Here is a 23,824-nt window from a genome sequence, read left to right as displayed (position 1 = left end):
ACGTAAGATGACTAAAAACATGATAAATATTCTACCAAGAATATTTAATGAATAATAGGCCAAAATATTACTTATTGTGTTCCAGCATTCCTAAATCCAATCGGAGTTTAGCGAATCTTTCGGAACCTAAAGGCTTTGTGAAAATGTCTGCGATATTATACTCAGTTTCGATATGAGTCATTTTTATGTCGCCTTTATTGACATGATCACGCAAAAAGTGATGTCTTATATCTATATGCTTAGATCTTGAATGTAACACGGGATTTTTACTTAAATCAATTGCACTCGTGTTATCGCATAAAATAGATATAACATCAAATTTAACATTGTAATCCTCTAATGTTTGCTTCATCCATAATATTTGTGCACAACATTTTGCGGCGGCAATATATTCAGCTTCAGTGGTAGAAATAGATACGGAATTTTGTTTCTTTGAAAACCACGAAACTAAACATCCACCAAGAAATTGACACGTACCACTAGTACTTTTTCTATCAACCAAATGTCCGGCATAATCCGAATCAGAAAAGCATACTAGATCAAAAGGTACTCCTTTTGGATACCAAAGGCCTAGATCAACAGTGCCTTTTAAGTATCGTAAAATTCTTTTAACAGCAGATAAATGAGATTCCTTTGGTGCAACTTGAAATCTAGCACACTTACAAACACTATATTGAATATCGGGTCTACTTGCAGTAATATACAATAAACTTCCAATCATTCCCCGATATTTCTTAGTGTCGACAGGAATCCCTTTAGGATCTTCCGTTAATTTATCGGAAGTAGACATAGGAGATGATATGGGTCTAGCATTTTCCATTTCAAATTTCTTGAGCATCTCTTTGCAATATTTAGATTGAGAAATATGAATGCCCTCATCGGATTGCCTAATTTGCAAACCCAAAAAGAAATTTAATTCACCCATCATACTCATCTCGAATTCTTTACTCATATTTTCAGAGAATTCTTTACATAGATCATTATTTGTTGATCCAAAAATAATGTCATCTACGTAAATTTGGACAAGTAATATATCATCTTTTTCTTGTCGCGTAAATAGAGTTTTATCGGCCGTTCCCATCTTAAAATTATTCTCTAATAGGAACTTACTAAGCCTTTCATACCAAGCTCTCGGAGCTTGTTTTAATCCGTATAAAGCCTTATATAGCTTGTATACATACTCGGGATTAGTTGCATCTTCAAAACCGGGAGGTTGTTTAACATAAACTTCTTCTTCTAATATCCCGTTTAAGAATGCAGATTTAACATCCATTTGATATACTTTGAAATCCTTATGACATGCAAAAGCTAAAAACATACGAATAGACTCGATTCTAGCTACGGGTGCATAAGTTTCATCAAAATCAATACCTTCCATTTGAGTATATCCTTGAGCCACTAAACGTGCTTTGTTTCGAACAACCGTTCCATTCTCATCTAATTTATTTCTAAATACCCATTTAGTTCCAATTATGGAAGTATTTTCGGGTAGTGGAACGAGTTCCCATACTTTGCTACGAGAGAATTGTGTTAATTCATCTTGCATTGCGGATATCCAATCCTCGTCAAGCAAAGCCTCTTTAGCAGTTTTAGGCTCAATTTGCGAAAGAAAACTAAGATGATTTACAACATTTTGAACTTGTGACCGAGTTTGAACTCCTTTAGTCAAATCCCCTAAAACATTATCCAAAGGATGACTTCTAATAACCGGGATTTCTTTAGGAAGTTCTTCATCGGTTTGTAACAATTCTAATGGATTATTAGGAGGGGAAATTCCTATATCCATATTTTCGAATTGACGGATAACATCTTCGACACCATCTTGTTCGGCATCTTCTTTATCCACAAGATCAATATACTTCGAGGGTGGTTTTGATTCATCAAAAGCAACATTCATAGATTCTTCCACCACAAGAGTTTTAAGATTAAATACACGATATGCTTTACTATTGGTAGAATAACCAAGAAATATACCTTCATTTGATTTAGGATCAAATTTTGTAAGGTATTCTTTAGAATTTAAAATAAAGCATTTGCTCCCGAAAACTCTAAAATAACTAACTTTAGGAGTTTTACCATAATACAATTCATAGGGAGTCTTTTGAGTCATAGGACGTAATAATACTCGATTTAAGATATGACAAGCGGTAGACATAGCTTCGGCCCAAAAATATTTAGGACGACGATATTCATTAAGCATAGTACTTGCCATTTCTTGTAAAGTCCTATTTTTCCTTTCTACAACTCCATTAGATTGAGGAGTATAAGGTGCAGAAAAGTTATGTGTGATTCCATTAGACTCACAAAACGTAGTAAAACTAGAATTCTCAAATTCCTTACCATGGTCAGTCCTTATATAGACAATGGTATTATTTTGTTGATTTTGAATCTTTTTGCATAAAGAAGAGAATGATTCAAAAGCATCGCTTTTAGCTTTGAGAAATTCTGTCCACGTATATCGTGAAAAATCATCAACAATGACCAAGGTATATGAACAACCTCCAAGACTTTGTACCGGAACCGGTCCAATTAAATCCATATGTAATAGTTCGAGAGGTCTAGAGGTAGATACCATAAACTTAGCTTTGTGAGATGCTCGAATTTGCTTTCCAATTTCACAAGCTTCACAAATATGATCCTTTTTAAAGTTTAACTTTGGTATACCCCTAACATGATCATTAGTTGAAATACTTTTAATTAATTTCATATTCGCATGTCCTAATCTACGATGCCACAACCATGGATCATCAAGAGTAGAAAATAGACACACATTTGAATGTTTGCTAATATCACATGTGTACACATTTTTGCTACGAGGACAAGTAAGCATCAATTTTCCATCCTTATTTAAAATAGAACAATGAGTAGGATAGAAAATTACCTTATATCCATTATCACAAAGTTGACTAATGGAGAGAAGATTATACTTAAGTCCCGTAACTAGTTGTACATTAGCAATCTTGAAATGTTCATTACCAATATCTCCAATACCAATGATACTACCCTTGCTACTATCTCCAAACGTGACACTTCCAGCAGCAACCTTTCTAATGCCATTCAAGAGAGACTTATTACCGGTCATGTGTCTTGAACAACCACTATCAAGGTACCACATATCATGCTTAGTAACAAGGCACACCTACAAAACAAATCAATTAAATTTATAGGTACCCTTTCGTCTTAAGGGTCCTCGGGTTAGTGTATCATTATAAGCATTCGAGTTCGTACGATAGAAACTAGGCATAGCATAATCATGATTAGGCACATAGGAGTTTCTAGATGCAACATTCCTAGAATAGTCATAGTATCTTGTGTTTCTTAAAGGATTGTTTCTTTGAAAGTTTACACCTTGATACATGTTATTTCTATCATTTGGATAATACATGGTATTTTGTGGATAGAAATGTTGACTAGGAATAGAACGACTTCTAGAAGTTTGTCCATTTGAATTATACCTTGTGTTTCTATGTTGATACGAAATAGGTTGTTGAACATAACTAAACCGTGGTTGTCTTTGAGCATTATCGACGTTTTTATTTCTCACTTTTTGATCAACCTTATGATATGGTTTTGTTCCTTTACGAACCCATACATACTTCCCCTTAATCTCACCATTCTTGATTCTACAATATTCAACCGTATGTCCATCTTTATTGCAATATGAACATTTATATCTAGGTGAAGCGGGAACAAAGGTAGTTTGTTTCTTGTCTTGTACAAACTTTTTAGGTTGAGCATTTTTATCATATCCTAATCCTTCATGATTATATGATGTCTTAGAATGTACCATTCTATCTAACATCTTATTACCCTTAGTGAACCTTTGAACTACAACTTCAAGATTTTCATTTTCCTTGATCAAGACATTTAATTTATCATTAAGAATCCTTTCTTGATCTAAGGCATGAGTTAAAATCTTGGAATGTTCATCCTTCAACTTGTGAGTTTCTAACTCAAATATCTTGTCTTTTTCTTTAAAGGCATGAACTAATTCAAGGTTATCTTTTTGACAAACCGAGGTTGATTTTTCTTGAGTTAATGACTCATTTTGGATTTTCAAATTCAACAAGTCAATATGAAGCTTAGTATTATCTCCATTTAATTGTAGCTTCTCATTTTCCAATTCCTCGGTTTGTAGAACTAAGGAAACATTTTCAACTTCCAATCTCATAATAATATCTTTACTCTTATTATGCTCATTTTTCAAGATATCATTTTGTTCACAAAGAGATGAGATTTCTTCCTCATTTTTAAGATTTAACTCCTTAATCCGAGATAACTCTTCTTCTTGAGTTTTATTCATCTTTTCAATATTTTCCTTCTCGGACCATAGTGAGAGAGTACGTTGATTAGCACTACTACTTATTTTATTTATTTCAATCACCAAATCAATCAAATCACTTTTACTCAAATCCAATAAATGCAATGAAGATTCACTAAAGAGATGTAAGTTATGTAAAACTTTAGATCGAGAACTTACCTCATCATTTGAAGTGGAGACATCCGATGACGAAGAATCATCCTCGAGAGCCATCAAGCACAAGTTGACCACTTCTTCATTAGTTTCCGAGATCTCTTCATCTTCACTTAAATCCCAACCATTTTCGGCCACGAGAATCCTTCCTTTAGAAAGTTTAGGACATTCCCGTTTAAAGTGACCGGGTTGCTTACACTCGAAACACACATCCTGTGCTTCCTCCGGATTTTGTTCTTTTGGTTTAGGAGGAGTGTAAGTATGGTTGTTATTTGCATGATTATAAGCATTAGGGCTTTGATTGACTTTGCCTTTGTTATAGCCCGTAGTAGGAAAATTACTCTTATAATTAGGAGTGTAGTTTTGAGAGTAATTAGGCCTTCCATTAGAGTTAAAAACTCTTTGTTGATTGTTCGATTTAAGGAAGCCTTTTCCATACCTTTGAGCTTTACTTTGAAGTACACGACGAAGTTGTCTCGTTAAGAGAGCGATCTCGCTTTCATCGAGATTTTGGAGTTCTTCATTCAACTCCTCGTCGTTTTCATCCTCATCGATTAATATGGACTTTAAAGCCATATTTTTCTTTTTGTCTTCCACTTTAGGAACGACAATATCCGGAACATTATCTTCTTCGTAAGCACGAAGATTTCCGAATAAGTTATCGATGTGGTAATCATTGAGATTGTGCATCTCTTTGATAGTTGTAACTTTAACTTTCCAACTCGGAGGTAAAGATTTAAGAACTCTACGATTCTTCTCATTTCGAGTATAGTTCTTTCCGAGTTGAGCTAATTCATCGACTATACGAGTAAATCTTGTTTCCATGTCGATGATATTTTCTCCATCTTGGAGTTTGAAGTTCTCGTATTCTTGGATCAAAGTATCCATTCGAGAATCTTTTATGTCGGTAGTTCCTTCATAGGTTACTACTAACTTGTTCCACATTTCTTGTGCGGACTTGCAATTGTTTACTCGTTTATATTCTTTTTCTGCAAGTGCACTTGTGAGAACCATTTCCGCTTTAGCGGCGATATTCATTCTATCTTCCTCATCGTGAGTATATTCACTTACTTTCTTTTCGATAGTAATATCGTCGACTATTTTAGTCGGAATAATTGTACCATCTTCTATGGCCATCCAAACTTTGACACCTTGACTTCTAGCATAAATGCGAAATCTTGTTTTCCATGTGGCAAAGTTTGTGCCATCAAATAAAGGAGGTCTAGAATTTGAGAGACCTTCACTACAACCGATGGCATTGATAAAAGCCATATCGGATCTACTTTTTGTAGTGCTTAAAAATCAAATAGCACAAATAAAAGCAACTGCTCTGATACCAACTGTTAGGTTCGTATATAGGGATAATTAAGCTAGAAGGGGGGGTTGAATAGCTTAATCACCAGTTTAAAAACTTTATGGCGTTTTAAAAAGTTTATCCCCTTTTTAAAAGCTTGTATCTAGAGTAATGGCAGTTGTAAATGCGGAAGCAAAAAGCAAAGAAAGAAAAATACCACACGAGGGATTTTATCCTGGTTCGCGGTGGCTAACTCAACCGATGGAGTCCACTCACCCCTAGTCCAGTCCCCGAGCTCCTCCCCGGACTCGAGATTTTCTCTACTAAAAAGATACTCCTTTAAAGTAGGCGGAGAAGCCTTTACAAATATATATCTTGGAGCGTAACTTCCCGTTACCTCCTCACTATAAATGTAAAAACACCTACAAAGCTTGTCTCGGAACGTAACTCCCCGTTACTTCCTCAAAGTCGATGTAGAACCTTGTGTAGTCTTTGTACTTCTACACCTTTTGCCGGTCTCGGGTCTTAGGTGTTAGATCTCGGGTCTTTCCTCTTCTTCACGGTGCAATGACTATTAACTCCCCGTCAATACGTCAAGGACTTGGGTCTTAGAACGAAGATCACCTCACTTCACTTCACCTCACTGCAAAAGTTAGAACACAATATCTACGAAAATATGTCCTTGTTTTAATAAGATTTTAGTCCGCTAATTAAGTCCAATAATCACGGTCGGGTATAAGGTTTGTCAATTAAAACAAGTCCAACGGTGATTAGTCCAACAAGTGTCCAACAACAGTCCAACAATTTATATTGCGCGGAAAATATAAATAGTTGATTTTAAGTCGGATTGATTTTAATAACCTGAGCAAACCGCGTACGGGCAAGCTACGAGAGTTATATTAATTAGTGTGGAGTGATTTATAAATATAATACGCAGTCGATAATCACACTCACACACACGGGATCGGGAACCGCTAAACTCGTAAGGTTAGTATTTCCACGAAGCACAGCACATATGGAAACGTTCACCAAACGAGAAAGGGTATGTTGGGCGTAGGGATATAATCAGTTAAGCACAGATAACACGCACAACAATAACTAACTTATTACCTTTGGCCTTATATCCGGCTTTCCGTGCCAAGGCAAAGATCCCTCCAAAGTTTGGTGAGGAAATCTCAAAGGATACGAGTTAGGTTCCGGGACAAAACACACACACAAATATATAACGAGTGGCTAACTCGTGTGTTTTGTAAACAAAGAGAGCTTTAAAGATGAAGAGAATATTTTTGTTCAAAAACCCTTTGTCAAAAATGGTCGGTTAAGACACGAGTAAAAACGAAGCTAATATAACCACTTACAAAAAGTTCGCCGGAAAAATTCGTCGGAGGTTCGACCGGATTTTGGCTTTGCACACGAACTTTGGAGAGCCCTTCGGGAGGACAACAAGAGTGGTATGAAAATGAGCTAGGCGAGATTTGGCTAGGTTGGGTGGAACGAAGCCTCGGGGTTTAAAACCTTGTGTATATAACGAAGTATATGAAGAATCGAAGGTTTTAAAGATGAAGTAAATATGGTGGGTGCTTGAATAAACTTTGGGAGAGTATTTTCACTTCAAAATCTCAGCATATATTTGGCTCTTAGCTTGAAGAAAATGGGTGGGGGGAGGCTTGGTATTTATAGGCAAATGGTGGGGGATGATGTCATGCATGACATAATTAAAGGATGAAGTCATCCATGACACAAGCAACTTGGCCACCAAGTACTTCCTTTATCCCATGTGCTCAATTAAGGAAGCAACCTAGCACCTTCCTTTTGAATTCTCAGCACTTTAAAAAGCTTCTAGAAGTTGCACGCAAATCGAGATAACGGTAATAAATCCGTTACACTTAAATAATGTGATTTTTCGAACGTGCGAAATAAATTCCAGAAAAATTATGATAAATCTTAGAATAATGGAAAATGGCACTCTGGAAATTTTGGTGATTTTTGGTCAACCCTAGCTTGGTCAAACGTTCAGCCGAAGTTCGGATAAATAGCCAGAAAACGCAGAAAAATGAAAGTTCTCGAAAAATTCCGAAACTTTTACCATGCATTAAGAATAATATATAACTGGCTAATCTCAAGTTTCAAGTCAATTTGGCAAGTGGAAGTATTTTATTTGGATTTAAAACGATTAAATCAGCCTTTCGGGTTTCTAATAAAATACGACAATTCTTTTGAAATATCCGAAGAGAGATTTAGGCCAAACTTAAAACTTGAATAAATACTTAAAATATATTCCCATAAAGATAAAATACTTTAGTGGGTTGAGAACTATTTTAAGGTATTTAAACCGATTTTCTAAGATTTAAACTGGTTTATGAAAAACCGAAACAATTCGTCTTTTAAATACTCGAGAAGACCTTTTGACGAATACTTTGATACCAAAATACTTAGAAATAAAATGTTCATGATAAATCATGATTTTGATATATTGAAAAGCCTTTCTAAGTATTGTGAATATTTTTCTCCGAAAAATAAAGAATTTGAGAGACTGGGAGAAAATATTCCAAAGGTATATTTAAAACGATATTAATATGGAGAAAATAAATCCTTTATTTAGAAAAGTTAAATCATTGAAGATCAAAGGATTTATGATTTTAAAAGATTTAAAATAATTTATTCCGAGAGAAGATAAAACATTTAAATATGGAATAAATTACTTTAAATTGAAATTTTTGTTTTAATGTCACATGAGTGGTCTAAAGAATATCACACAAGGATAATCCTTTTTCGAGCTTCATGTATTTTAATGTTGCAATAGGAAGATGAAGGACATCATATTTTACGATTCCTCAACACGCATATTGCGAAATAAATATATTCCTTTAAAAATAAATGTATTTTTAGTATGAAGGAATAAACAAGTATTTTAAAATGACTTGCCAAAAATAACTCTTAACCTTTGATTAATCAATTAAATCAATGACCTATTGGGAGGATTACTAGGTGAATTTAAATTTAATGTTTATCACAAATACCAAAACAAATATAAATAAATTTATATCGAAGATATCCTTTCATAGTTCACTTGCTCTAAAGATCTTGAGGTAATTGTTCTAGTCGAGGTCGAAGCAGGTTCTTTAAGGAGAGATAACTTCGAGCATGAGCAAACGAAGTTAATCAGAGGCTTCACCCTGATATGGTTGAAGAAGTAAGAAGAGAGTCACAAATCTAGTAGACGGCATATCAATAGAGAACATCTCAATTCCACAATAGTAAGGCGAATGTCAAGCCTTTGAAGGTGGGGGACTTAGTGTTATGCAGGATGATGCCAAAAATGAACTTGCCAAGTCATGGAGTGTTTAGTGCTAACTGGGAAGAACCCTATCGAATCAGATGCGAAATCTTTGGAAGGACACATCACTTGGAGCATTTGCAGGGAAAGCCTCGTCTCGGAGGTATATACTCTGGAGGATTATGAGAGAAGACCTAGGGCAAGCTCCAAGATACAGGTTGAGGGCTGAAGACCCTGGACATGCTCCGGGGTACAGATCGGAGAACGAGGGTAAGCTCCGAGTACAGGACAAGTCTCGGGATACAGGTCGAAGACTTAAGCCCGATGATCAAGGGCGAAGACGCAAGGCAAGCCCGATGATACAGGTCGAAGACCGAAGATCCATGACAAGCTCCGAGATGCAGATCGAAGACGCAGAACAAGTTCCGCGTACAGGTCGGAGACCTAACAAGTTACTAAACACAAATTACGGGATGTAAAATGCCGAAGAATCATGATCCAGACGCGCCTATAATCAATGTCAAAATTGAAAGTTGTTCTTGATCTCAAACTTCGACGCATCTTGACAAAACTAGACGGGTCGGAAAAACAATTTGAGCACATGAAGTTTTGCAGCTGGGCGCGCCTAACGTTCAAACGCATGTTTACGCACAAGGTTGGCTTCAAGAGAAGTTTGATTATAAAAGATGAAAACATGAACTCTCAGTCGTACAAGAATATATATACTTGGTTGGTGAATGGTGAATATATTAAGACACTGGGCGGAGGAATTTTGGTTGAAGTAACATGCAAGCATTGATGGTGAAATCATATTATTCATGATACATGTGATGTGCGGGGACCACTAAAGGATGAGACAAAAGTTATTAGATTCAAGGGATGTGCATCAAGTGTGGTATTATGGTAGACACCAAAGTGTGCTACGGAAATAGAAAAGGAGCATGAAAGATACACTTGTGCATTTAAAGATGAACATGCACATACACATTGGTGGGCCCGCAGATTGACATAATCATTTGAAACTTAAAACAAGTTGACAAAGTAGAATGACGTGACAAGAAATATTGATGGAGGATAAATAAATAACTAGGGCCAAGGGAAGAGGAATCATTTTTCAAGTTTTCAACTTTGAGTTTGCATGGAGTTTAATTTTATTCATGCTAGTGATGTCTGAGAGGGCAGAATAATCTTATCCGGGAGAACATGGGGTTTAAAAAGTCTTGATAAATACGATGCGAAGCAAAGGAACATAATATATACGGCGCGCCAGCTTCAAAAAATTATATAAGGACAAAGCAGTGATTATATAGTGAAGCCACGCAAAGGAGAAAATTTATATATGAAGATGAGTTTGGTCGACGAAAGAAGATGAGACGCGCCTTACTCAAGATGTCTCCTGAAAGTAACTAGTATACATACATAAATCTGAAATTGCTTGTAGTTTATGGGAGTGAGTTCGAAGCTTATAACCTACAACGCGCCTTATAAGTTAAGAGTCGGTTTAATCAAATGAAAAAGTTGAACTATGTCAAATTGAAAAGTGACATGAAGGATGACGATAGTGATATTATAAATCAGAAGAAGCAGAGAAGCAATAAAGCATGCCTACGACAATAAGGCGAAAAGTAGTTGAAGCAAAGTAGGAATTTATTTCAAAATATGAAGCAGTCATCGTCAAGTATCAAACCGAAAGACCCGAAGTTTCAGCTTCAGTTCAACTTATGAGTAGTGATTCTACAGAGTTAAAACAAAGAAATACGAAAGGATGTGTCAAACTATTACGTAACTACATGCATAAATGGGCTACTCATAAGAAGCAGGCTTTAGAGTGCAAAAATAATAGAGAGAAGCCGACATAAGCTTTGCTTATCTACCTACCTACATGAGATAATAATTCAAGACGCAAAGTTGAATAAATTAAACTAAACAACCATGGACACGTTGCAGGAAGTTATTATTAAAAATAATAAATTACAAATGAAAATGAGGTGTTGGGCTCTATTATTATTATAATATTTCTTACATTGCTGGTGCCGGTGTGTACATGGTGATTGCGAGGCAAACTGAGAAAATATGCGAGTTGAACTACAAGTGTGTGAAGAGACCAGAATGATGCATGAGCTGTAGCATTGAACAAAAAGAGAGAGCTGAAGGCGCGTCTCGTTAAAAAAAAACAAATAAATAAGGACGTGAAGCTTGTACGGTAATTTACGACAAAAGCCATTGAAACAAGACTCCAATACAAGATTGAGAAGAATGTTGTAGCAGGGAGCGCCTGGTGTGAAAACAAGCATGTAGTCATACATGAGCTTTCGGAAGAATTAATAAGAAAAAATATAAGAATTTGCTCGCGCAAGAAGAACTAAACCAGGAAAGGAAGTTTTATGTCGACTATAAGGATGGCCATGATTCTGGTAGGCTCCGCTTGCAATAAGTGAACAAAAGTGAAAAACTTGTGCTTGTGGGGTTGGTACTTGGTGATGGAATAATATTTGAAGATGCATGTGATGTGTGGGTGCCACGGGAAAAGATGAAGCACAGATTGATACTATTGAATATATGTATTAAGAGCCATGATGCCCGTGAATATATGAGAGAAAATATTATGTGGTGCATTTAATGACTAACATGCAAGTTGACAGGGCCCGTTGTCTAAAGACAAGAGAGATCAGTACAAGCTCATGTTTGCTCGAGTGTTAAATGGAAAAGAAAGCTGGTTCAACGTCGGTTTTTGCATGGAATTTAAATCAAGAGCCGAATCAATTTAAAAGAGAGACTTATTAAGGTCGAGTCAGGAAGAAAAGATGATAGAAGAAAATTTATCAGCCACCAAGTGAGGGTGCGACAATCCAATTAGTCAAAACTATAATATCTCCCGCAAAGTGATTCTCAGAGTTAAAGCAAGCAAAACAAAAAGAGGACAGAGCCAGATTTTTCAAGATGAAGCGCGTCCTCGGATATAAAAATCATACAATCACGTGCATGAAAGAGTTTATTATAATATTGCGGACGAAGATTTAAATCTAAAAATTTCTACAGTCTCTATTCAGTTTAAATATGAGGATTGCAGCCTGGTGGTTACAGGAAACGTAGCAAGACATGGTTATCAGAGAAGAGTTCTAACATTTTCTATATTTAATAAGATGTCCCCTGGAAGTAACTAATATATATATAATCCAAAACTTCTTGTAATTGATGGGAGTAAGCTCAAAGCATGTGACCTGTGGCGCGCCTGAATTAAGAGTCGAACCAATCAAACGAGAGAGCATTTACATGAAGTCATATGTTGAAAAGCAACAGGAGAAAAAAGCTTCAGAGTTTCAGACAAACAAATGCAGGAAAATCCACCTACTTCCTTCAGATCATAGTCGTGTATCAAGGTCCAGTTGCTGCCCATCATTATTATCAGCGATGTTGTCGTCTGTGACAAGTCAATATCAACTTGCGTTGGACTGTTCTTTTATTTACTTCTTATCGTCACTTCCCTAGTCGAAAATGTCTAATGCGCGCCTAGACCGGAGTCAAGCAAATATAAATGTTTATATGAAGTCAAAGATGAAAAAGCAGCATACAGTATAACTACGTGTAATGGTGAAGATAAAGATGATGGTTTGGCAAGGATATATGAGCCAACGTCTGGGTCTCAACGAGGATTAAGGCGACACGACATATAATAGAAAGAATGATGCAAACTTAAATGAAAACCAGAAAGTCTTAGAGATGCAAGCAGTTTGTTGCTTTGCCAAGAAAATATAAAAAGGAGTCGGACGAGCAAGATTTTTCTAAAAAGAGGGCGCGCCTCCGGGTAGAAAGTTTAATAAATACTAAACAACTGTGGACATGTAGGAAGTTATTATTAAATTATAATAATTAAGAAGGTCAAAGGAGTAATGTCGTTGAAGTGATGTCCCACCGTCGCAGATGTCGCTGTAGAAATATCATCCATCGTAGAGGTTGAAGATGCAGGAGGTAGCAGGTCGTAAAACAGGGCGTGCATGCTTGAAATACCCTTATCGATAAAGACGTGTCTAATCAAAAAGAATTTTTGGAAGTTCTCTTGAAATTCGCGAGAGGCACACCTTCTCCTAACAGGGCGCGCTATGAGATTCAGAGTAAATATATGTCACAACACATCTTTGCAACACTGTCTTCTCCAACAATCTCTAGACAAATCTTCAATTTTCAAACGGCACATCTACCCAGTCATACTCCATTCATCTTGTCAACATCTTCATCCATCATTGTCAACCGTCAACAACCTGCATCTTCAAGACATAGGGCGCACCCAGTTCGATTATGAATCAAACATCACAAGGACTGAGGTCGTAGTCAGCAACAATTGGAAGAATTTGCTTCACCATCAGGGCGCGCCACATCCTCATCTAAGACATGGTAGAATGCACGCTCATCTTCATCCTGGGCTTCCGCGGCCTCCTCTTCATCTCTCCATCTGTCTCGGCTTCCGCGGCCTCATCTTCATCTCCCCTTCAGCCTCGGCTTTCGCGGCCTCATCTTCATCGACTCATCCTCGACTTCCGCGGTCTCATCCTCAGCAACCTTGAAATTGTCTCTATCAAGCAAACACTGCCTTCACCTCCGTCAAACAGAATAATCATCATCTTCAAACAACTTCTTCAACGTCGGCTTCAGAGGAATCTCCTTCAACATATGGTGCGCCTAGTTAAAGAACGTCAACATCTTCAGCATCAACGACGAACAACCAAGATTGAACATCTCAGGGGATGAGGGACATCAAGATCTCTTCGACATTTTCAATGCCACCAAGATCTGGGGGGTAGTTGTTATATGCAAAATTATGAAGATTAACTAAATGGGCCGGACCCACAGAAGAAGGTCTATTTGGGCCAGGAGAGTCAAGATCAACACGATTTCGATGTGACCCTGTCAAAAGATAGGGCGCGCCCTATCTTTTGGGCGCGCCCTATCTTTTGGGCGCGCCCACTTGCTGAGGATAGTTTCGTACGCAGAGAATTAGAAGGGCAGGAGGAGATACTTTTTGTTAAATCAGTTTTCTCAGTATTGGCGTCATCCACGTCATCCTCTCTTGTTATTGTCAATAAGAATGTCATACTCGACGGTCCTGCATGATTTCTCTGAGAAGTTAAAGCTGATAGTTTATTGCCAAGTATGGCAAATACCTTGTGTTAGATAAAAATAATTTTCGGTGAAGGATATAGGAAGCAAATTCAAACTGATAATTTAGACAAAGTGTAGTCTTATGCAGTCTTATCTACTGCCTTGCATAGTATTGGATCAAAATAAAAGATCTGTGCTACATGCGCTATACAAATTATTTAATGATCAAGACTCCAAAGCAACAGGCACATTGGTGCAGTGATAAGAACCTATGTTACTCAGACTTGGATACAGAGTGACGGATATGACACGTATCCGAGGGTCGGACTCAATAATCTTCAAAAACTAGAATACGGGGAGGAAAGCTGTACGAATAACATCTGTTTGAATTGATAATTCTCATCTATCTCAAGTGGAATTATAGCGCTATTGCAAGAGACAAGAGTATCTATAAGACATACAGTTAGGTCCATCCATAAATTTTGTAGAGCATGTTTCAACTAAAAAAATGGATTATTATCAAGGGAAACAATAAAAGTAAGTAGTATGCTTGGCGACTATTATATATTTCTGAAACAGTATTAGATACATGTTGCAGGCTCTTTGAGGAGTCTTGATTTTGATGGACATAACTCTCATGATTCTTTGGTTGCAGGAGATGAGGCTTCGGGTGAGGTGAGGAAGAGGTGCAGAATAGAATGAAGAGTGTTTGGAGACTATTGAATTTATCGAAGACTTCATGTAACTAAATCTGTTAATTACGTGTTAGAACATTATTATTGTTGGTTGGCTGAATTTCAAGTGGCTAGCTAGAAGGCAGAAGCAATACTTTGAATATTAGATAACAGAATGTTTTGGTACTAGTAGAATATTTGGTAGCAAAATGTTTTGATACTAGCAGCAGCGGTACTTATTTTGGTCCACGTGGATGTCATATGTCACTCTATTCACCGATCTTGACGAACATCATTTACATCATTATAGTCATTAAAGTGACAATAAATATGAGATAAGTAATTCTAAACATGAGTTTAAAAAATAAAAATAATTATGTAAATATTATGACTTCTAATATTATAATAATATATTAGATTTTATCAAGTTTATTTAATATATATCAAGTAATATTATTTTTTATATATTTTTATTTAACTTAAAATTAGCGATGACTTTAGTTTTGTTTGCACGTGATGGGCTCGGCCAGAGTTTTTTAGTTTGCAGATCAAAGTGATTTGTATTTGAATAAGAATATACTCTGTCTATTTTGAAATATTGATTGTTCGACTTTTTTATACATATTTTTAATTTTTTTTCATCTCGTAAAAATTATTATTATTAAAAATTTTCTCTTTTGAATTATTATATTAATCGTATATTTTTATTTTAAAATTTTATAAAAATAATAATTATAATTATACAGTCAAAGAATTTAGAGATTTGTGACAAAAAATCAACGAATTATATTTCAAAACAAAGAGAGTATAATATATTGATTAATTTCATCCAGTTTCTTGTTTAGATCGCATTTAAAATGTGTTTAAACATAAAATATTCAAAATATTATATTTAGTTATATCTAATCGATGTGAATGGAGATATTTGTCGGATCAGATTATTTTGTAATTATCCTCATAATGTGTGTATAAAGAGGATGTGAACAATAAAATCATCTCTGCTCTGTCCTATTATAATTGATGTTTGACTTTTTAACACGTATACTGAGATGAAAAAAAATAATATCTACACTCAGTAAAAAAAATCAATTTTTATATCAAATAATAATTTAGATTCTAAACTTTTATCTGATATAAATTTTATAAAAAATAAATATGTTTAGATGTGATTGTTTTAACACTTTAAAATACGTGTGAAAAAATCAAAAATAGTTAAAATGAAACGGAGGGAGCAATAAAAATCCCAATACGCAATTATACTCGTAACTCTGTATACAAAGAAGACCGAGATAATCATCTGCTGAGGTCCGATAAACAAACCCGTAATAAAAATCACAAGGAAACTGTTTCTGTTGTTAGGTTGAAGCAGCGCCTAACCTCTTTTATGTTAGTGTGACCTTGTTATCATCGGAATAAATATCCATCTTATTTTCGATAATACATCTGATTAAGCTGGTGTTTACGCAGAAGAAGAGAGAGATCGGATTGTTAAGAAGATTGGATCGGGTCTTAATACCACGCATGAGCTGTTTGGGGATTTCTTCTAATTCAATTCACTTGTTCAACAATAATTTATTATTGTTGCTCTTGTTATTATTTTGTAATTTTAAACCCTATTTTTCATTTCTATTTATTTACTTTTCTGTATCTCAATCATTATGGCATCCAGAGCTGATCAAACTAATCGTCAATTGAATCGAGGTTAGTTAGAATCTTTGCGTGTACTGTGCAAAGTTTAAAGCTTTTTGTGTGATATGCAAATTTTTGTTTTGTATGGGAACTTGATTTAGCTTAATTAGCAGTAATGTTTGTAACTAATTTGTAGTATTAAATTTTAAATAAATTGGGAACCTTGTAATCTTGCTGTTTTCATAATGTTTCGAAAATGTTCTTGTAAATTTGTAAAGCTAAATCAACACAGCTCATGAGATGCAAGTATGTAACTCAGCAGCTCAAAGTGCAATTTACTTGTAGATACCGAGGGGTTCGAGTTGTAGTGGAGACAAATGTTTGCGTCAGTTTCTACTTAACTTTAGTGAAATTCTAAAGTTTTTAAAACATCAAGAACTAACTAAAATTTTAACAAGGATCGGGTGTCAATTCTAAGCTATCAAAAGCGAGGATTCTCGCGTAAACTAGGTAACTCGGTATGTTGTGTCTGTTAGTGCCTTTATAATAATGGCGTCCTATGTATCCAAATTACCTATATCTATTACTTGAACTAAACTATAATTTTCTCTGTCCGTTTACATATTATTTGGCTGGTATGTTTTTATATGGATATATGTTTTGTGTTTTGTCATTTTGTAACTACTTGGAATTTAATCTGAGTAATACTTGACTTGTAGTTCTTTGCTATTCAAATACCGGTGCAGCCTCGCCATCTGTGATAATCATAGGTGGTGGCATGGCAGGCATTGCAGCTGCTCGAGCTCTCCACGATGCTTCATTTAAGGTAGAATACCTATTTTAGCTATATATATACAATTTGTGTACAGCTGTACCTTTCTTCACAGATAATAGCTAGCGAAGAGTATGCTATGTTAGTATATCCTACCTATATTGTGCTTTAATGTGAAAATTATATGTTAGATACATGTTGTTAATGTCATCCAAGGATAATTTCTAGTGTCTGGTAAAATTTCATTCTGTGTTAAAGATAATCTCAACTTACTACATTTGGCTACTGCAAGAAAATAGTTTCTTATTAATTGTTATTCAAACCAGTAATTATTATAAAAACACTGATATATTAAGAATTTGTTCTTTTTCAGGTTACCCTTTTGGAATCACGGAATAGAATTGGTGGTCGAGTTTGTACGGACTACTCATTTGGGTTTCCTGTTGATCTGGGTGCCTCATGGTAATATAGACGTCAAAGGTTTATCTTGGAAGAACTTATTACAATATACTACATGATCCCTAAATCTGTAATATAAACTCTTCTTTAGGTTGCATGGGGTTTCTGAGGAGAACCCCTTGGCGCCTATTATCGGAAGATTAGGATTACCTCTATATCGTACAAGCGGGGACAACTCAGTATTGTATGACCATGATTTGGAGAGGTAATCATAATTCTTTTGTTTCTTTCAGTTTTCATAGGTGTATTACTTGGGGTTTTTATGCTTAAAATTTTGTAAGCAGAGTTCCTTAATGTAAATTCCTTTGTTGATGAAAAAAATGACCATTTATTGTCATATTAATAGTTTATAACAATGTCATTCGAACTTTGATTCAAAGGATTATCAAAACTCTAAAAGATATAGATTTTACAATATATATAGATTGTTTTACAAAACATGTTATCTTATATAACAATGTTAATTTTTATTAATCAAGTACGTGCTTTCACAGGCTTTTACATATGCTTGTATAAGGGATATCTCATAACACATTATTTTTTTTAATCAGTTATGCTCTCTATGACATGGCTGGAAATAAAGTTCCTCAAGAATTAGTGACGAAGGTTGGCGAAGCTTTTAAGAGCATGATGGATGAGGCATGTCTTCTCTCTTGGTTTTGCTGTCCATATAATCTGGTATTCTAATTTTTTTATTCATTTTATAAATCTGTGATATTACCCTCTTTTCGTTCAGGCAAACCAAGTAAGAGCAGAGAACAGGGAGGACATGTCCGTATCTCGTGCAATATCAGTTGTGTTTGAAAGAAGGCCTGACCTGAGGTTTTACAAATGATATGATGATTTGTTATTCTGCTTTCTATTTGTTTTTCTGAAATATGAAGAGAGTCTTGTTGCAGGCTTGATGGACTGCCTCATAAAGTGTTGCAGTGGTACCTATGCAGAATGGAAGGCTGGTTTGCTGCTGATGCTGATACTATCTCACTGAAATGTTGGGATCAGGCAAGTTTTTCCCCCCCTGGTAACCTTAACTGTAGTCAACAATATTAGTATTATATAGTCCACAATATCATGAGGTGCACCTTTTCTTTACAAATCGTGTCATGAACAGGCTAAAACCTGATGAGCTGTAAGGTTTCTTCATTACCAAGTATAAGATGTTCTGTGTTTGGTACTCTTTTTCTGCTTTTGCATTATAAGAGAAGCTTCTGCATGTGCTATGATATGAATAGAGCACAAGCAAACTCTAAAGAGATGAAACTGCATCTCCAGTTATGTTGTTAGACACTTCCTGTTTTTTATGAATATAAATTGCAAGAACTTGTCTTCTACCACATCTTTGTTTTATTTGCTGTAAAATGAAAAAATATTAGAGATTTAAATACATAGACTACTTGTTTTCTTAATTTGTTTGTTTTGGTACTTAGGAAGAGCTGCTTCCTGGTGGGCATGGGCTTATGGTCCGTGGTTATTCTCCTGTTATAAATACAATTGCCAAAGGCCTTGACATACGCTTGGGTCACAGGTAAATATAGTTAACTGCTATAGTGGCTTCTTATGTGTTTTTCATGTCTGATTGTGTGATTACATTCCATTATTTCTTTTCTTAAGGGTTACAAACATAGTTAGACGGTACAATGGTGTAAAAGTAACTGTTGAGGATGGAAGAGCATTCGTTGCTGATGCTGCCATTGTTGCAGTCCCTCTCGGTGTTTTAAAATCAAATTGCATCAAGTTTGAGCCAAGACTACCTGAATGGAAGGAAGCAGCTATCGCGGACCTTGGGGTGGGGATTGAGAACAAAATAATATTGCACTTCAGAGAGGTATTTTGGCCAAATGTGGAGTTCCTGGGAGTGGTTGCAGAGACATCTTATGAATGCAGCTACTTCTTGAATCTTCACAAGGCTACTGGTCATGCTGTTCTTGTCTATATGCCTGCAGGACAGCTAGCCCGTGACATTGAGAAAATGTCAGATGAGGCTGCAGCTAATTTTGCTTTTGCACAACTCAAGAAAATCCTTCCAGATGCATCTGATCCTGTTAGTTGCTCGTTTTATTTGTGCAATGCTAGCTTTTTTCTATATTAGCTTGGATCGTCTACTCACATTTCGGCCTTCAATTTTTCCTTGTAAACAATTATGCAGATTCAGTATCTTGTTTCTCATTGGGGCACAGATGTGGACTCACTTGGATCCTATAGCTACGATATAGTAGGAAAACCCCATGATCTATATGAGAGGTTAAGGATTCCTGTAGATAACTTATTCTTTGCGGGGGAAGCTACAAGTATGGACTACCCAGGCTCTGTACATGGTGCGTACGCCACTGGAGTATTGGCTGCTGAGGACTGCCGAATGCATGTTTTGGAGAGGTATGGGGAGGTTGATCTATTCCAGCCAGTTATGGGTGAGGACACGCCAGCGTTTGTCCCCCTTCAGATATCCCGAATATAGTTTTAAGGGTGTAGATCCCTAGGTTATTTAGGTTAATAAGTTCATTGTTTGCCAATGCATTATCAGTTGCACTGGTTGATGACTGCATTTTAAGGGAAGTGTCATGGGTACTTTCTTGGACAAACTAAAAAACATTAGTACCTCTCGTGTCAGTATGTGAACCAATTGAGTCGGAATGTATGATGGATGATACTATGATTGCATAGGGATGATATTCGGGTGCGTATTCAATTGATGTGTAACAAGGATACAACATATTTTCTTAAAAATATGTTGCTATAAAGATTTGTCCGACCAAGGAAATGTCATTTATTTTAGATCTGTGTCTCAATGTCACTACATAATGATGTATATGTACATGGGTCATGTTCAACAAAGAACCATCAGAGAGAGACCCTGTGGAACCCACCCTGTAGAACCCCGTGTGTGTGTGTGTGTGTGTGTGTGTGTGTGTGTGTGTGTGTGTGTGTGTGTCTATATATATATGTATATGTAAATTACAAAATTGTGTAAATTGTGTGATCCCAACAATATTAGCTTCAGTATTATTGGTTCAAAAGGTTGTCTAATTTAGCAGTATCATAACAAAGTTCGAATTGTTTTTTTCATTTTCTATTAGAATTTAAATATATTATGTAACATCTCACATCAATTAGTTGAAGAGTATTTGGACTCTTTATAGGTACAAGCAAATAACTAATGTATACCAATTTGCTAGGACTATTGGGTATACATTAGTTATTTGCTTGTATCTATAAAGGCACAAATACTTTCTTATCTAATCGATAAGCCCAAGATGCATAGCGGACCCAACAAACATTAGTTATTTGATTGTACTTATGTTAGGTCCGGAAGCGATTGTATATAATTAAAGGGGTTCAGTTTTAATGTCCACTAATGATCGTAGAATAAATTCGACAGTATGTATTCTAGACTAATGATTAAAACAACCGAGTGATCAAGCACAGAAAACTGTGGATATAACAAACAAATATAGCAACTTGATCTAAGATTGCAAAGTGAATGAACACTTAGAAATGAAGAATGAAAGCCATATATATAGGTAACCACTTGAACTTGTAATACAACTAAAAAAAAGATAATGACAAGCGTGGGAAAGACAAAATAATGTTTGCAAAGACAAAAACGACAAGGCTAAGACAAATATTACATGGGCAAGACAAATGATGGCAAGGTAGGACAACCCACAAGATTGTCTACCAAGTTACACCTCACAACAGTAAGACAATCAAAGAGAATGTCTTGGAAGCCACTAGTTCATTCGGTTGGACAATAAACCACTTTGTCTTAGAAGCATCCCATCGTCGGTAGGACAAACACAAAGTTTGTCTTGGAGGCTTTCATTCGGCAGGACAAACTCAAAGTTTGTCTTGGAAGCTTCCATCATCCACTTGCATTGCTTCGGTAGGACGAAGTAACACTTTGTCTTGCTGTTGACTTGGCCATTACACAATGCGTCGTTAGGGCAATATATTACATTGTCTTGGCTGCTAGAGAGGACACAGTAGGACAATGAATTTGTTTGTCTTGCTGTGTTCTCTTGAGTCATACCAACAGCTCAGTGGTTTGTCTTGCCGAGTAGATTAAATGATTTATAAGCCAATTGATTTAAATATTGAAATAGAAAATCATTCTCTTAATTAAACTAATCGCATAGATTCATAAATTAAATTAATTCGAGAGTGAAATAATCCAAAAAATACATTATACATTTAATATAATTATAGGATGAGTGAAATGATAATCTATTAAATACTCAACCATCTTTTCTTGAGCAGAGAGGCCTTCGTCTTCTTTAAACTTTTAATATCTTCGTCTTGAATTGTCAATCGACTGAACTACCACCTTTACATGACGTTGAATATTTAATCAGAGTAGCTAATACACAGATTTACTGTCTGGTTTATCTGTATCTAGTTGAATCAAATATTCTTCGACAATTAAACAATTCAAATGTTGCTTGTTCGTCGAGTCTTCGTCTTGTAAGTTCTTCATCATAAAATGGAATATTTTGAATAAATAAAGTGTTATGCCCAAAACTTGACTATGAGTATATATGAAAAGGTACGACCCTCTAAGGGCTTGACCTCTATGAGAGGGCGCAACCCTCGGAGGTGTGACCTCTATGAGAGGGCGCAACCCTCGGAGGTGCGACCTCTATGAGAGGTGTGACCTCTATGAGAGGGCGCGACCCTCGGAGGTGTGACCTCTATGAGAGGCTTGACCTCTATGAGAGGTGTGACCTCTATGAGAAGGCGCGGCCCTCGGAGGTGTGACCTCTATGAGAGGGCGCAACCCTCGGAGGTGTGAACTCTATGAGAGGGCGCGGCCCTCGGAGATGTGACCTCTATGAGAGGCTTGACCTCTATGAGAGTGCGCGGCCCTCGGAGGGCTTGACCTCTATGAGAGGTGTGACCTCTATGAGAGGGCATAGCCCTCGGAAGGCTTGACCTCTATGAGAGGGCGTAGCCCTCGGAAGGCTTGACCTCTATAAAAGAGCGTAGCCCTCGGAGGGCTCGGCCTATGTGATAGGGCGCGGCCCTCAGATGGCTCATCCCATGTTATAGTGGAAATTGGGCACGAGGTGAAGACAAGGGTGTGCCCATCACGGGGCGTCCCCGGGGGTGCGGCCTTCTGGTATTGGAAGACAGGTCAGACGTGTTGTTGAAACGACTAATGGGACAAGACAACGAAGACAAAGGGCGCGCCCTCCGGGGTCGCGTCCACAGGTAAATCCATTGTGTGGGAGGATGAGTGAGTCTTGATGACGACCCTTCCGAGGGATACAAAAACTTACTCTTCCGAGGGACATGAAGACTAGTGCCGGGCTCATCTGGTAGTTATCAGGCTCATCTGGTAGTTACCGGGCTAAATCCGGGCATGATCTATAATCCTCAATCCTGCTATCTGCCGAGTTACCCTCGTGTGGGGGCTTGAGGTGATCATGATTGTTGAAGGCCCTCAGGGGTGACACGAAGGCCGGTCATATGTCTGAATCCTGTATTCTGGTGAGTTAGCCCTCATTGGAGGATTGAGACGATCGTGTAACTTGGCTCCTCAATGGTCTTACCTCTTAGTGAAAACCTTCACTAGGGGGTAAGGGCGCGTCCCTACACCTCAAGGAATAGGTCACGGCTCTATCGGACGTCTCCTCCATGCTACGAAAAGTAGCGGTTAGTGTTATCTCTCGCAGCGGAGATAATGCTGTATCCGTGATGTACTTGGACTAGGAATCTAAGGTAGTTGCCTCAAGGCTTGATTCTAACTAGAGTAGGATTCTAAGTGATAAGTCACCGGCTCAAGGTTGATCTTATCCCCAAGAGGCCTAGTCCTGATCAAACTAGGAGTCTTGGTTCAACAGAACTACGTATGGCTTGATCCCCTATAAATATAGGGGTACGTAGGCACATTGGGGGATCATGAGTTGAGAGCACAAGGAGGCAACTCAAAACCCTAATCTCAGCCACCCCCTGAAACACACAACCACCACACTCCGACAGCTAAAACCACCGTCACAGATTTTGATTCCGACCATGAACCTCATCTTTGTTGATTACCAAATTCCTCCATCAACATAAAGTATAGAAATTTTATATCTTTTGAACTCCTGAACATGCCACAAAAGATTATTAGTGCATTGAGGAACATATGTCTTCCAACTTATAAAGGCCC

At 36.8% G+C, this 23,824-nt stretch overlaps 2 protein-coding genes across 4 annotated transcripts; one reads left to right on the top strand and one right to left on the bottom strand.

Annotated features, from left to right (window-relative positions):
* Positions 1-2,843: 2,843 nt before the first annotated feature.
* On the bottom strand, positions 2,844-7,438 carry LOC135146967 (uncharacterized). Its single transcript, XM_064078973.1, has 2 exons — positions 7,127-7,438; positions 2,844-6,411 (listed from the first exon to the last, which is right to left on the bottom strand). Exon 2 carries the CDS (start codon positions 5,744-5,746, stop codon positions 3,152-3,154), a length of 2,595 nt encoding a protein of 864 aa, XP_063935043.1. The 5' UTR covers positions 5,747-6,411; positions 7,127-7,438; the 3' UTR covers positions 2,844-3,151.
* An 8,627-nt stretch (positions 7,439-16,065) lies between these two features.
* LOC108192953 (polyamine oxidase 2) lies at positions 16,066-20,448 on the top strand. Of its 3 annotated transcripts, XM_017359502.2 has the most exons (11): positions 16,066-16,202; positions 16,284-16,517; positions 17,165-17,271; positions 17,591-17,679; positions 17,768-17,881; positions 18,228-18,315; positions 18,413-18,498; positions 18,576-18,678; positions 19,104-19,201; positions 19,288-19,717; positions 19,823-20,448. In XM_017359502.2, the coding sequence occupies exons 2-11, from the start codon at positions 16,475-16,477 to the stop codon at positions 20,129-20,131; spliced, it is 1,467 nt and encodes a 488-aa protein (XP_017214991.1). In that variant the 5' UTR covers positions 16,066-16,202; positions 16,284-16,474; the 3' UTR covers positions 20,132-20,448. The 3 variants fall into 3 exon arrangements, with proteins under 3 accessions (XP_017214991.1, XP_017214990.1, XP_063935929.1); XM_017359501.2 differs by having other exon boundaries at positions 16,088-16,517; XM_064079859.1 differs by having other exon boundaries at positions 16,174-16,517; positions 18,576-18,682; positions 19,108-19,201.
* Positions 20,449-23,824: the final 3,376 nt, after the last annotated feature.

Source organism: Daucus carota, chromosome 6 (assembly GCF_001625215.2).
Source record: "Daucus carota subsp. sativus chromosome 6, DH1 v3.0, whole genome shotgun sequence".
NCBI classification, from domain to species: Eukaryota; Viridiplantae; Streptophyta; class Magnoliopsida; order Apiales; family Apiaceae; genus Daucus; species Daucus carota.
The sequence above is the reverse complement of the archived record's forward strand: the minus strand, read 5'-3'. Positions and strand labels throughout refer to the sequence as shown.